At 48.6% G+C, this 15,922-nt stretch overlaps 1 protein-coding gene across 1 annotated transcript; it reads left to right on the forward strand.

Moving 5' to 3' along the window:
- The first annotated feature begins 10,374 nt into the window (after positions 1-10,374).
- Positions 10,375-15,152, forward strand: SRSF6 (serine and arginine rich splicing factor 6). Its single transcript, XM_027704702.1, has 6 exons — positions 10,375-10,667; positions 10,873-11,021; positions 12,301-12,428; positions 12,626-12,834; positions 13,443-13,532; positions 13,648-15,152. Exons 1-6 carry the CDS (start codon positions 10,561-10,563, stop codon positions 14,009-14,011), a joined length of 1,047 nt encoding a protein of 348 aa, XP_027560503.1. The 5' UTR covers positions 10,375-10,560; the 3' UTR covers positions 14,012-15,152.
- The last annotated feature ends 770 nt before the right edge of the window (positions 15,153-15,922 follow it).

A 15,922-nucleotide genomic window follows, 5' to 3' on the forward strand; every position in this document is an offset into this window, starting at 1 on the left:
GGGGGGGCTCAACCTGGAGAAAAAGAGGCTTGGGGGGACCCTCTGACAGGAGAGTGGAGCCACGTGGGGGGCGAGCTCTGCTCCCAGGGAATAAGCAACAGGATGAGAGAAAAAGCCTTAACTTGTGCCAGGAGAGATTTAGATTGGAGATTAGGAATAACTTCTTCATGGAAAGTGTGGTCAGGCATTGGAACAGGCTGCTCAGGGTAGTGGTGGGATCACCATCTCTGGAGGTGTTCAAAAGATGTGTGGATGTGGCACTTGGGGGCATAGTTTAGTAGTGGGCTTGGCAGTGCTGAGAGAATGGTTGGCCTCGTTGTTCTAAGAGGGCTTTTCTGAACTTTATGAGTCTATGAGAGAAAAAAAAAGTGTCTAACAGGGCCTCACAAGCATCTCCCTGCAGGGCATCACAAGGAGCAGTGACTGCCTGCAGCAACAACAGAATTGGCTCTGCCAGGTCTGACTTGGCTGGATCCCAAGTCCTGCCCAGGTTTCTGGAAGGGCTAGATGGATCCAGGGGTGAGAGGTGAAGAGGAGCCTGAGCAGGGAACCTCTCCTTCCTCTGCCCGATGGGAAGAGGCTCAGGTGAGGATGCTCCCAAAGGAGAGCCTGACTGGCTTTTCAAGGGCTGCTGAATGCGAGATGCAGATGAGCACTGCTGGATCTCTGGTAAGAGCTGATGGCACAGGGCCAGGCTCACATCAGCAGCCAGACAAGCTCTTTGGTGTCGAAAGGAACAGACAAAAAGAGGACTGGGAAAACTACCCTGATCCCAAATCACTCCCAAAGAAGCTGATGTCTCCGCAAGAATAAATTCAGGGAAATCCCCTGGATTGTGATAAGCCTGGATCTGCAGGATACAACAGTGAGGATTGAATTGGCAATGGGATGGGGCAGACTGAGCTATCATTTTATTTCTCTTCTTTGTCTCTACACGGGGAGAACTTACCAGAGCTCAAATAACAACCCTGCAATGAATCCTTCCTGCTTTCTTTATTTGGCATCATCACAGTAGTGATTGGTATGAACATTTCTGAAGGTTAGGAGCAGTGCCACACTTCCCATCACCTTCCCTGGGAGCACCTCCCACCTCAGTACCCCGCTCTCCCGGTCCATCCCCTTGGCTGCAAAGGCAGCCCACTGTTCCCACTACCCGCACTATCCTGGGCTGTCACCTCTGGAATCTTCCTTCTCTCGGCACTCCCACCCTGTGGAGAGCCCATGGGATGGCTGGGAGCTGCTTACAGCCCAGTGCTGCACCTGGGCACCGCCAGGTCCCAGGGGTGGCAGTCTGTGATGTGTCATGCGGGTGCTCACCCCTGAGGAAAGAGCTTCATTGAACTGCTACACTTAGAGAGAAGCAGGTTAAACAATCTATTTCTCATCCCCTCCCGGCACTCCAGCATCATTAAAAGGTGCTGATGTCTCCAGATTGATACCCAGGAGCAGAGGATTTGCAAGGGAGGCCACCAGTAATCGCACACAGACAGGCTGGTTGCTCCTTCACATGGCTGAGTGAGGTGTTCTGTGTGTCAGCTGTCACCTCTGGGCTGAACTTCACCCCTGTGCACACTTCAAGGATCCCTTATCCCTGAGAGGACACATGGCACGTGGGGTCCAAGCCAGTTTCTGACTCACCTTCCCAGAGCTCTCCCTGTGTGGACACAGGAGTGCAGGGCTGACTTGCAGACACCCCACTCCAGTGTCTGTATTGCCTAAACCCAGCTTTTCTTCCCCACTGACCCTACAGGCAGTTTAATGTGTTTTAAGATTTAATGCCATCACTTTTCACCCTGTGCACTCTGCTTTTCTCTGTACATCCCTGTATACCCCCCACTGTATCTGCCTGTGCCATGTGTTTTTTACAGGGACTGTAAGCCAGGGCTTCACTAAGGTCTGGTCTAGGGCAAGTTTAGGTGCCTCCTGGGAGGTCAGACTTGCTGTAAGGACTTGAAGGCCCAGATTCAGCTGACCAAGTTACACCTAAACCTCAAGGCTTCATTCCCAAGGACTGCTATGAAGAGGTGGAAGCCACTGGAGCAGCTTTCAGACATGGCCGGTGGGGCAATTCCCTGATACAGATACTGGCTCCTTAAAAACGTTATGTCTGCCCCTGGTAATAAGGTGTTCCCTGGGGCTCTCGTGATCATCACCAAGGCAATGCCCCGACTGAGAGGCTGGGGGATATCCTGCTCCAAGGTTCAGCTCAGCTGCCGACAGCTCCCTATTGTAGCAAGATTGGATGCAGTGGGAAATCCCTGCACATCACCCACAGCATCACATATACAAGAGATGGTGAGGTCACCATAGCAACAGAAAGAGTCTTTCAAAGTCCTCTGTGCCATCTCATGGAAAATCTTAGATCCACATCACACCTCAGCTGAAACCCACAGATCTGCTGCCTGTGGCCCCAGGAGCCTGGGCAATCCTCTGCACTGCTGAACCAGGCAACATCCAGGTGCCAAGAATGCAGCCAATTCCAATGTTTTCATATCACTTGGCAAATGCTACAGCCATGGTTTTTATTTTTCTATGGATGCATTTTAGGTTTTACTGTTAAAAAAAATTAAATATTTAGCTTAATAAATGACACCCAAACAATCTTTTACCTATGTTTGTACTCAGTGAAAACTAAACCATTTTCATAAACAAGCTTGTCGGCAAGTTGTAGGAAAGGGTTAAAATTAAGCTGTGAATGCAAACCTTTTCTTCATGTGAGCATCTGTAATGCCTTCAAAATAGAAGGAAATTAAAAAACAATCAACTCAGTAAAATCAGGGGAGGAACAAATTAACAAACTATTCTTACAGAGGTTACCCTTTCTTGAAAAGTCCACAAATGGGCTGATCTCCTGCTCTGTGTCATTTAAAAGGTACAAAAGTGTTCCCACTTCAGTAGCACCTTCCATCCCAGGTAAACTCAACCCAAAAGACAGCTCAGGTGTGCCAGCAGTTACCTGCAGCAGGGCCCTTCTTCCTTTCAGTTCTGTGTGCTATTAAATCTCTCTTTCACACATGGCACAGCCCAGAGATGTTCTGTTGGATTTACCAGGTTAATTCTGAAGTCTGATCTCATAAAGCTGTGGCAGAGAAAAATAAACTCGACGCATCCAAAGTCAAAGCCCAAAGATATAACCTTTGTGGAAAGCAGTTCGCACTGCTGAGAACAAATCTCTATCTCTGCTCATGTATAAAGATCTAAGAATAAATTATTTGATAATGTTTATCCTTGCAATATGCATGAAAGTACATAATTCATTATACGTTTGGTGTTCAGGATAAGTAGCTGAGCACTGGCTAGCAACTTTCTTGACTGGACAGAAATGCTCTGAGGTCCTACCATGGTGAATGAATTACTTTTCCCCTTCCTGGGCAGTGAAGGGTCACTGCCTACAAGCCATTACTAAGCCCAGACCACTCTCACGTGCCAGATGCCTCCATGTGTCCCCCAGCACTGTCCCAGAGGGTGTCTTCACGTCATCCACCACCATCACAGCTCCTGATGGCTTTTGCCCTCACCTCTGCTCTGCTCACCAGACCTGCTGGAGCTGGGGCTCCTCCAGAGCCTCTGACAGCAGGCTCCCACCCTCCTGCTTGGCTTCATTGTGGTGTGCCAGCTGAAATCCTTGCCAGAAGAGCCTTCCACCAACCAGGCCAGCACAGCTCATCAAGAGCCAAGGGCATGGGCACAACCTCCACATCCCACCAGCTTCATGACTTGGCACTGGATTAATTGCTGGGGTTTGATGATCTCAAAGGTCTTTTCCAACCTCAATGGCTCTATGGTTCCATGGACAGCTGCACTAGCAGGTCAGCAGTCCTACTGACAAGCCTTAACCCTCCACTTCCTTTCTGAAATATTTTTATTCCAGCCACCCTTGTTGCAAACTTTGCCCCTTCCCCATGGTTGGGAAGGAGGACTGACAGGCTGGTTCAGAGAGGAGATCAGCCTTTGTTCTACTTCCAGAGAGATCAGCTCTTTGGATCTCCAGCTCATAAGGGTTTAGGTGTTATTAATACTGTTGGGAGTGGCATTTTTAATGCTAAATAAGTTTCAGCCTGAGCCAAGAAGGCCAAGTATTGTGGGCAGCACAAAAAAGGACTCATAAGAGGGATTCACAGAAATTAAAGAGAGTTTTTCCTAAAAAAAAAATAAATCTGTGATTAATTTCCTTAATGCAAAGAGCATATTCTGGGATGTGAGTTTAACGACTCAACATTTCTGCTGCAGTGTCACAAAGTCCCTCCAACTCATCTAGCTCCTGGAGTTCAGAGAATTTCTGGGTTTTATTCAGAATAAAAAGTGATGAACCCCAGGGCAAGGAGAGTAGCCGGAGAAGGGGATAGAAGCTCCCCAGGATGGCATGCAAAGGGACTCAACAAATCACCATCCTCAGACCAGACTTGAGGTTCTGGAGTCCCATCCACACCCACCTGCCAACCTGTGCCTATACCAGGCCCTCCCCATCCTGAGATTCCCTACACCTGTGGCTGGCATCGGAGGGCTGGGAGAGCAGGACACCCAGGAATGGGGACAGGCAGGGCTGGGTGTTGGCAGACCGTGCCTGTGTAGAAGTGGCTGGGCACTGATGGTCATCCTGGCCATGGGTCTGGTAGGTGTCAGGGACAGGCAGTGAACACTGATCGGGGCATCCCTGGGGCTCCTTGTGCTGCACCGCCCAGGACCCCCCCACCGTGAGAAATGTCAGCCATGCCTGATGCGAACCAAGAGCAGATGGACAAAGACTGGGAAGCAGATGGGGGGAAGGAAATTTGGACCTAATCTCAAGACCCTGAACTGTCTCATTAGATAAAACACATCCTGGGCAGCTGGCTGAGTGGCAGAGCAGCCTGCAAAGGTGGAGAGGAAAGGATGAGAGAGGAGTTACCATGCACGATCTGTTCCTGTCACCGGTGAGGTCAAAGGAGCTCCCAAGGGATACCACACACCCTGCCTTGTGCTGGATGTGGACAGAGGTGGTAACTTTCTCAGCTCCTGAGGGCATCCAGCCCACAACACTCTAGGCAAATAAATCCAGGAAAGGCTGGAAGCCCCTGTAACAACCCAGCAGCAGGCCACTCCTGGGTGTTCCTTCACCTCACGCTCCAGGCCAGTAACCCTGGTGCTGGCAATGTCACGCTGGCATTGTGTCCATGTGCTGACTGTTTCTGGAGTGATGGGCAAGGCACAGCATTGTGTACCTTGTGTACCCAGAGTAGGGCTGTGCACTGGGATGGCACTGACAGCTCCTGGGTGGCTTGGCTGGCTTCTTCTCACTCCCTCCATCACCTCCTTGCCTGCCTCCCTCTGCTCCTGCCCATGCCCGGGGTCCCCCAGCTCCAGCACATGCAGGGACAATAATGGGAACTGGGGGCAATGGGGATGTGGAACTGGGGGCAATGGTAGCGAGTTTGGTGCCTGTGCTGGTTTCTACACCCCTCTGCTGGGCAGCCAGCACAATCACTAAATAATGTGGCAGGAACTGCAGAAAGAAGGCTGGCAGAAAAGGGAATAAAAACCCAACATCTTTTTAAAATGAAAACGCCAGGGAAAGAAAATTATTTCATTACAATTTCCCAGCGTGGAAGATCACCACCAGCCCTGTGGCCAGCCAAACTAAAGTCCATGTGAACATCCCCTGTGCCAGCTCTGCCTGCGGGGACAAAATCAGATCTGTGATTTTCATCAGGAGAATTCTTAAAAAAAAATATAAAAGCTGGGAATTCTTGCCCTGCTCTACCAGATATTGGTATCTAGAAGACCTGCATAGCAGGCATATGAAAATAATCACTCATCTTTTACATTTTCATAAGGCAGCAGAGGTTGGGCATTTGGGCTTGGAGGCATCCCAGATCAGAAGTTTCTAAGCTCAGACAAAGGTTTCCCATGTGTTCTGTGATATGGTTTAACCTCAGCCCTGCACAGACACTCACTCACCCCAGTGGGACAGGGGAGAGAATCTAAAGTGAGAAAACTTGTGGATTTTATCCCATGAAAAAAGGGAAAGCAAAAGCTGAACATGCAAGCAAAGCAAAACAAGGAATTCATTCCCCACTTCCCAGGGGCAGGCAGGTGTTCAGCCATCCCCAGGACAGCCAGGCTCCATCATGGTAAGGTTGACTTGGGAAGGCAAACACCATCACTACAAATGCCCCCCCTTTCCTTCTTCCCCCCAGGCCTTGATTGTGTCAGCCTTGCTCAGCAGGAACTAAAACATCCCTGTGTTATCGGGACTGTTTTCAGCACAAATCCAAAACATAGCCCCATACCAGATACTGTGAAGAAAATTAACTCCATCCCAGCCTAAACCAGCGCATTCCATACCATTTATGTGATGCTCAGGTCCCACACTATTCACACAACCTCATTAACCATCAGCCACCTTCACATTCTTTGATATAATACACAGATATCATTCCCCTAGTCTATGTGTAAAATACAAGTGCCCTAGTCCACTGTGTAAAGTGCCCATAAAATGTCCACAAATATTCACAAAGTGACCACTGAGTTCATTAAGTCCGTGACTTTGGGCTCTATCTGTTCTGGTGGTTACTCAGGGCAGGAAAGGTGCTGTGTTGTGTGGAGTTACTGGGCATCAAAGCTAGCTCAGGTTGGGACACTGCTGCAGTGGCACTTCCTCTTGTACAGCTTCTCTACAGGTTTGGGTGCTTCCTGCTACGGTAATTCCATAATATGCTTCTCAAATAATAGGCTACAACAATTTAAAGGTATTTCCATTACAACTTCCACCCCTCGTCCCTTTGGACCAGACCATCAGGTTTAACATTGCAATGAACTCCTCCTTCCTCCCCTGCCCCTGCTCTGGCTTGGATTTAATCACAGACTGCAGTCCCTTAGGGGTGTACCTGCTCTAAGTGGAACCTTATCCACGAGCCACAGCGTCTCCAGGGATATACCTGCTTTGGCTTAGACTTATCCACAGCTACAGTCACTCTGAGGTGCACCTGCTCCAGCGTGGCCTCATCCAGGGACCACAATGCCTTCAGAGACACACCCGCTCCAGTGTGACCTTGCCCATAGCCACAGTCCCATTGGGAGTGACCCTGCTCCAACACGGCCTTAACTGTGCCTTCAGTCCCCAAACACAGCCCCATACCAGCTACTGGGAGGAAAGTTAACTCCATCCTAGTCCAAACCAGCACAATGTTATTAACACAGCAGTGTGCCAGCTGGATCTAGACCCTCCATGTACATAGATCAACTGATCTTTATAAACCACATAAGATAAGCTCAAACTACAGCCCTTCTATACAGTCCTCAAATTGAATAATATGAGAAATTTGGGTTCAGAGTGTAATTGTTGCTATTTCTGGGCACAGATTGGATGGCATTCCTCTTCTGACCTTCCTCAGGAGCAGGCAGGATCTCCACCTGAAATAGAGAGTCTGTGACCAGGCAGCAGATGCAATAGTCCATATAACCTCATCCAGTGCTACTGGGGAGAAGAATAAGCACTTTCACAGCCCAAGGATATCCATCTCTCCCTGTATGTATGAGTTCTACCTGTACCCACTCAACCCCATGCTGGGAGCCCCTGCTCAAATTGAGGTACCATGGGGGAATGAATCCATTTGCATGAGAGAGAGGAAGAGCCTGAGAGCCAGGACAGCCCCCATGAAGCCATGCTTGGCTGCTGTCCTGGACTGGACACTTCAGAGACTATGCCCAGAGGGGTCCTACAAGGCATACGAGAACATTCCCTCACATTTTGCAAAAGAAACAGGGGGAAAAAGTCCCATCCGAACCACTAATGCATAGACAGTGACAGTCAGTTCAGCAGTTCTCTACATATGTGTCAGGGGTCCCATTTAGATCCAAAGCCCAGGAGTCAGTGACTGAAGTGTGATGTGATATGGACAAGGTGATGGGAGAGGGAAGCATAACAGAAACAGTCAGACACTTGATAGTAGCCTCTTGAGACACCAGTCTTGCGACAAACAGCTGGGACATAACAAATTCAAGATACCCATACTTTGGACTGTTTTCATCATCATCATCATCATCATCGTGGCTAGGCTTCGCGAACGAAGATTTGGGAAGGACTCTATTCACAATTGCTACAAGCGCGCTGGTGGCTAAAAAGGCCAATGTGAGATAGACAGGTCTGTTTGCAAAAGGCACAGCGGAAGGACTCCTTAGGTGATAAGAACAAGACACGGTTCTCTCTACATTGTCTTTTCTCCTCGAGAGTGATCCTGCGTGCGTTCTCAAAAGAAGGAGCAGCGTTACAGACAGTGTGTCTCCAGACCTCCCAGTTGGAGGCCAGAGTAGGCCAACGATGATGATCGATATGGCCATAAGACATTAATATCTGCCCATACCTGCTGCTGGCATGGCTGGAGAAAGAACATGAATTTCACACTGAGGGCTCCTCTGACAGCAGATTACAGGAAATAACCACAAGCCAAATATTAGCCCTCAACAAGACAGACAAATTACATGTGATACTTTTATTGGCCTAATAATAAAAGGCTAGTAGAAGGCTACCAGAGCTCTGCTTCATATGTTACAGATTATGATTAATTACAGATTCAAATCTTTGTACCGAGAGATCAGAGCCTTTCGCTCTTCAGAGGAAAAAAGCTCCAGTTGATTTGGTGGATCAAGCCATAAAACTAATGCACCAGAGGGGCTTATCCTGGGTCCCAAGGGTTCATCCTGAGTCCCAAGGGTCAGGAACACACGTCCCTTTGGGTGTGAGGAAAGCTATTGATTCAGAGGCTGAACCTTCTGCCGCATGTGCTCGTGTGTATCAGGAACAGGACTGCCAAGTCAAGGGTGTAAAAATGATAGGATGCAACAGAGAGAGGCCAGGGAAATGGCCTGGGACCACTGATCTGGAAGGATGGAGAAGATAATTTGATCTTATCTGCATCTGCTTTGAGCAACCTCTACCAGCCTGCCTGGACTGTGTGAGAGGTGAGGTTCACCTCTGGTCGCTGTGTCACTGTTTTACAGCCAGTTCTTGCCTTCCAGGGTTTCCAACAGACCATAAGAGAAGGCATAAGACAGCACAGGGCTGGGGCCATCTTAGTTACAGCCAAGGCTGCTCAGAGAAGTCCCTAAATGGCCTTCTCTTTCTGGGCCCCAGGCTGGTCCTAACCCAGCCACCAAGCAACCCAAGGTGAGAGAAGGATAGAGAAAGAAGAAACAATGTGAAAAACACATCACTGACTATGGGGGACAAATAGTGAAAAAAAGGCAGGGGTGTGAGAAGAAAAGATTTGCAAATGGTTTGAGCAGGCACTGGAGGGGTATATGGCACCCAGTGAGGAGGCACCTTGAAGATCCTTTATTCCTCCTCAAGGATAGAAACAGAAAAACAAAACAAAATTGTAAGATGCTAATATGAATCCTCTGTCCCTTTCCATGTGGCCTCAGCAAATCTCACTCTGTTGCCACGTGCCAAAAGCTTTGAGATGTTCCACCAGAGAGGTCTTGTGCTCACTCCTACTCTGTATGGCCCTGAGCTGAACAGGCTGGTTGTCATCCACTTCCAGGGATGTTCTCCCCAGAAAAGGCAGTGATGTAAACATCAGCTGTGGGCTGAGAGCTTAGAGAGTGCATGGACTTGATCTTGCCATGAAGAATTTATTTTTCCTTGTTGGAATGGGGAAAGGAATTCCTTATACTTAGAGGCACAGATGTTGAAATGAGCATGATCAACTATGGGAGAGCAGCTTTTATGGGCCGCGAGAAAAACATTGAAGGGCAGATCATTGGAGAAAGGCAGTTCCTTAAGGCTCTGATCCTGAAGAGCATCCACTTGCAGGGAAGCCCTGAAGAACAGGCTGAGCTTTCCTCCTTATCCTTGAACTTCAGTACAGGCTTATACAGTTTTCACCAGGCACGGGATGGTTTAGCGAGAATGACTAACTGGGTCGTTTCCAGTCTTACATGCGGCTCCGCAGGTGCCAGCACAGACAATTCCAAGTGAATGTCCATATCAAGCGTTTTTAAATTTGAGTCAGAGAATTGTTACCCTTTGGGGAGAACAGGAACGGAGAATAACAGAATACAGCTGTAGTGGGAAGAGAAGCTTTGGCATCAGACACTACAACATGCAGTTATCTCAAAGTAGACACAAATGACTTAAACAAATGGATTATTTTACATTTCAAGTCTTTGGTAGAATTCATCTTTCGTTTCCGGGGGGAGGGGCGCGCGCACGCGCGCGCAGGACCCGCACATGCGCAAATCCGGCCGCGAGTCTCGCGCGCCCACGGGACCCCGCCCGCGGCCGCACCGCTAGCGCGCGAGGGCGCGCACGCGCGTTCCCTCCGCCTGCCGCCCGCGCGCAGCAGCGCGTTAGCGCGGTGACGTCAACGCAGGCCCCGCCCCCCCATGTAAAACCGGCGGCGGGCGGCGGGCGCCATTGTGGTGCGCCAGGCCCGGCCGAGGGGAGCGGGTCCGCTGCGCCTTCGCCCCTCGCGCCGCCAGCGCTCGCTCGCTCCCTCCCTCTCCCTCTCTCTCTCTTCCTCTCCCCTTCCTGTTCCTCTCCTTTCCCTCCTTTCCTCCCCCTCCCACCCCGCCGCGGATATGCCGCGCGTCTACATAGGCCGCCTGAGTTACCATGTCCGGGAGAAGGACATCCAGCGCTTCTTCAGCGGCTACGGCCGCCTGCTCGAGGTCGACCTCAAAAACGGGTGAGCACCGTCTGCCCGTCCCTCCCGAGAGCCCAGGGCCGAGCCCGTCCATGTCGCGGCCGCTGCCGCGTGGCGCCGGCACAAGATGGCGGCGGGGATGGGGGAGCGGGGGGGCCGCGACACCGACCCGGGGCCGCGACACCGACCCGGGGCAGCGTCACCGTTCCTCCGCCGCCGCCTGACTGGGCCCTTCTCCTACTCCCAGCTACGGCTTCGTGGAGTTCGAGGACTCCCGCGACGCCGACGATGCCGTGTACGAGCTGAATGGGAAGGATCTGTGCGGGGAGCGGGTGATCGTGGAACACGCCCGCGGACCCCGCCGCGACAGGGACGGCTACAGCTACAGCAGCCGCAGTGAGTCCGGGCCCGTCCCTCCCCGCGGGGCGAGGGGCGGCGGCGGGCAGGGGCAGGGCCGGGGGCGAGGAAGGCTCGGCTGGGACCGAGCCCCGGGGCTGGAGGGGTCGCTAGCGGGGGGTACCCGGCGCACCGCAAGGGCTGCAGCGTTTTCCCCGGCACCAGCGATGCGCTCTGGTATCCCGTAGCACTTCTGGCCGCGAAATCGGGGCCTTCTAGAAAGGGTTTGATCTGTTGATTTGGAGGCTCCAGTATTGGGAGCGTTTAGATGTGACAGCGATGTTGCATCAGTAGCGTTAATATATAAATATGGTTGCGTAATTGGGGGAGAATCGCTCAGCTGTGAACTTTCATGTGAATGTTTCAGTTGGGTATATGGGAGGGGCGGGGGGAGGTTTTGGAGCAGGAATCTGTTGTGCTAAGGGGTGGGTATTGTAAATATTTCAATGCTCAGCTCACTCGTGTAAGCTGCTTGAGTGAGCTCTGAAGAGTTTAACCGGCCTAGTACTGTAATAAAGAGTACTAAGGTTGACTTTTTAATGGTCTCTGGAAGCGTGGTGTTGGGGGGGGGAGGGTTCTGTCTTTTTAAAAAAAAATCAAATGTATGTTGTTTTAAAATTGTTGCATGTTCAATTCAAACTTTTTAACAAGTCCTTGATGTTTCAATTTAAAAGTGACCAGTGGGGCTGAGGCTGTGTCCACTGAGGCTAAGATGACTGCCTTTCCTGGCCATGGCTTTTCCATACATTGTGTGACCCTTGCCCTATGACCCTTTGGCTGACCTTACCGGAAGCCATGACGACAGCAGCCTTTTGCCATTAGACGCAGGGTGATGGTGAGGATTCCAAGGGTTAGACAAAACTGGTTAAACTGAACTAGGTGACTGTTACCTTGCGTGTTTTGTGGCCAAACCACCACCAAAAACCTCATACTGTGATGTAAGTACTTAGTGTAACTAGTAAACGTTTTTGTAAAATGTAGAAATGCATGTAATCAGTTAAGTTTTATATTTTACAATGTTCTGTAAAATAAAACTTAGCAAGGTGAATCTAATAAGGAGCAGTCACTCTCTAACAGATCTTAGGAGCACAGACTTGTAGGATTTTAGTCTGTTTGATTTGCCATTAATGTAGATTATGGCAAAATTGCAAAGTTTATTGGAGGCTTAGAGAAATAAAGTCCTACTCCAGTAAATATGACTGTTAAACTAACTTTTTCAGAACATTGACCTTTCGTCATGCTAGGGGACGATCTAACTTTGTTTCTTTGTACAATCAAGGTGGGGGTGGTGGCGGATATAGCAGTCGCAGACAATCAGGACGAGATAAATATGGACCACCCGTTCGTACAGAGTTCAGACTGATTGTTGAAAATCTTTCCAGTCGCTGCAGTTGGCAGGATTTGAAAGTACGTATTGATGTTCTATTGTGGAGCCTGTTGTGACAAGCAGAAAGCAATAGCTTCCTTTAATAGCAGTGTTGATATTGATAATGAATTAGAAGTAATTGAAAACTGTTTGTACGTGGATGTTTGTGTGCACTAAGTGCTGCTTGCAGAGCCCCAGCCTGTGGTGTGTTCTGTAACTGTTCCTCTGCTCCCCGAAGGATTTCATGAGGCAGGCTGGGGAGGTGACCTATGCAGATGCTCACAAAGAACGTACGAATGAAGGAGTGATTGAATTCCGGTCGTACTCGGACATGAAGCGTGCCCTGGATAAACTGGATGGCACAGAGATAAACGGCAGGAAGATCAGGCTCGTTGAAGACAAGCCACGCTCAAGCCATAGGCGATCCTACTCTGGCAGCAGGTCAAGGTAACTCTCCAGACATGTCAGTCACTGGATCAAGACACTCAGAATGGGGATAGGTACCCTACCGGCAGTAGTCACCTTCAGCTGATGCGATAGTTACCTTCAGGTGATAGTTTAGGAGCGGGATGGGGCCTGAGAAGGTAGAAGGAATTATTTTATGCAATACAGCAAACCCGGGTTTGAGCAGTTTTTTCACACGTGAAACCTCAGATATAATTAACTGATGGTACATTGAGTCTGGGTGGGTTAATAGTGTGTATTGGTGTGGTCATCCTTGCTCTTGAGAAGTTCTGTAGCAGCTTTTCTCTGTTAGATTATGCTACCAGATAGCATAATGCGTTAGATACATGTAGGAAGAGATTCTTCCCTGTGAGGGTGGTGAGGCACTGGCACAGGTTGCCCAGAGAAGCTGTGGCTGCCCTATCCCTGGAAATGTTGGATGGTGCTTTAGCATCTGGTCTTAGTGGAAGGGGTCCCTGCCCATGGCTGGGGATTGGAACCAGATGATGTTTGAGGTCCCTTGCATCCCAAGCCACACTGTGACTCTTCTAGATGATGCAGGGCACACGAGACACAGAAAAAGGGGTGAATTAAATTTTAAATGTTTGTAGGTCACGATCCAGGAGACGGTCTAGAAGCAGAAGTCGGAGAAGTCGGAGCAGCCGCAGCAGGTCCCGTAGCATCTCCAAAAGCCGTTCACGGTAAGTGCCACGGTGTTAACACTGTCAGTACAGGGACTGCTGCTCACTGACAGATATTTACAGGCACTGTAAGTACACTTCAGGTCACACAGAATAAACTGTCTCTCTTTAAAAGATCTAAATCCAGGTCACGAAGCAAAGACCGCTCACGTTCCAGATCCAAAAGCAGGAAGTCCAGATCAAAGAGCAAATCGAAACCCAAGTCTGACAGGGGTTCACGCTCTCACAGCAGATCCAAGGAGAAGTCTGAGAAGTCTCGGTCCAGATCGAGGTCCAGGTCTCGCTCTCCCAAAGAAAATGGTAAAGGAGATGCTAAGTCTAAGTCCAGGTCAAGGAGCAGGTCTCGTTCCAATTCTCCGCAGCAGCAGCCATCTGCCAAGGCTCGTTCTGAGTCACCACCCAAAAGAGCTGCATCCAGGTCCCGCTCCAGGTCCCGTTCAAAGTCTCGCTCACGAACAAGATCTAGTTCAAGGGATTAGAACTAGAACTCTCATCTTGCACACTATTATGGAACATTTTCCTACCTGTCAGGCCATTAGTGTTACGTTAGTACTTCAGAGGCTGTTTTTTTCTCTTGCAGGATTGAATGGCCTAAGAATTAAGTCATGAGGCATAAAGGTTTAATTTGTATCCCAAATTTGGCAATATGAGATGGGATGGTGGTACAAAGCAGGGAAAGTCCCCCTTTTGTAGAAATTCAGCTGAAAGTTTGATTTTATAGCAATTCTGCAGGAGTAACTTGAGTACTCTTAAATGCAAAGTGGTTTTTATATTAAAAATAAACTGAATATAAACAGGCTAAAATCTGGGCTCTTTTGAAAGTATCCTTTTTTCCTATTTTTTTTCATTACATTAGAACTATGGGTGTCATTAGCTTCGTAGGTTTCAGAGTGCTGCCAAAGGCAGGATTGCCTTGCTGGGCAGGTCACACAGTTCTCTGGTTTATCATAATTTTGGAAGCAGGCTGCAAATTATATAAACCAGTAACAGTACTAGGAAGATTTTAGACCAGCAATAAACTCAAGTTGGAGGATTTATGTTGTACCTTAACTTGCCAAAAGAACATTCCCCCATACTATGACTGTATTAAAGGTAATAAGGGTACTCTGGAACCTGTATCCTACAGTATTGCTGAAAACCCCTTCATTTCAGACTTGAAAGAATTAAAGCTTTCTGATGTTTTTTGCTTGAATATCAAGTGTCATTGTTGTCAGACACAGAGGTGTCTCTTGGCTGTGGTCCAAGTCACTAGTGTGTTGTATGGTTTGTCAGCCTCTAAATCTCTATTGGATATGAAACCCAAGTAAAGAAATCTGTATTCCCACCCCTTTGACTCACTTACGTTAACGTTTTGCTTCAGACTAGAACTATAATCCTCTTGTGTGTAGGTCTGAACTTTATTGGAAATGTAATCTCTTGGAGCTAGAGTTCTAGTTTTAACAAAGGCTTTGCTAAACCACAGTTGCCAATTCACTAAATTGTGGAATAGGACTCATCCCAAAAATTCCCCTTTATAGCTACAATGATTTTTGTAAGATGCAGTAGCAAGCATTAGAACTGCCTTGTACTCTTTATACAACGTGTAGTTTGACTTGTATAAAATTAAATTGGTGACTCAAACTCTTGTGTTCATTGCAGTGTAATGGGATTCTTGTTCTGCCTCGTGCTAGGGAAGTCACAATTTATTCTGCTGTTGTGAAGAAACTAGTTTAGTGAGAGACTTGGTAGCTCTTGAAATGCCCTTGGCCTTGTACTTGAGACCACCATGAGCTCCTTCTGTCCCAGTTTGTCACCTGGTCCTTTGCACAGATGTGGCTGGGTGTGGCAGCTGCATCTCTGGTTCCAGTTCACACATCTGCCCAGAGGAATTGGGTCAGGCATGGGGTATGTGTGAAGTGTGACTTGATGCCCATTCTTCTCTCCTGGAATTGCTTGATGATATAAAAAATTACCTTAAATTCAGTTTCTTCCCTTTTTCGATCATCTCTAGAAAGCTGGACTTTCTTGCAGGTGAGTATCTATACTAGTGCCAGAATGGAGGAGTGCAGTCACATTCTTGGAACCTGAAGTGAATCCATGCCTGGTGTTGTCATAAGGTCAGGTTACTGTTGCTTTTGCATGGTATACACTTCTGTGTGCTGTTTTTATCCCAAGGATGGAAAAAACAACTGGACTTGAGCTGCCAGACTGAGCTTCCCTAGGATTGTTAATACAGCTATGGAGCCTGACAGATAATTCTGACGTGGCTAAACCAACACTTCTGAGTACTTGGTACTGCAGTGTTACCTGCATGACTCTGGGGTTAATTTGTGATAAGGAAATTTTGTTTTACATTGAAGCTGTTTTAGTGGAGGCGGTGCGTTTTTAGCTTAATGACTAGAAAAATTGTT

Source organism: Neopelma chrysocephalum, unplaced genomic scaffold (assembly GCF_003984885.1).
Source record: "Neopelma chrysocephalum unplaced genomic scaffold, ASM398488v2 Primary Assembly neopelma1_286, whole genome shotgun sequence".
Taxonomy (NCBI): Eukaryota; Metazoa; Chordata; class Aves; order Passeriformes; family Pipridae; genus Neopelma; species Neopelma chrysocephalum.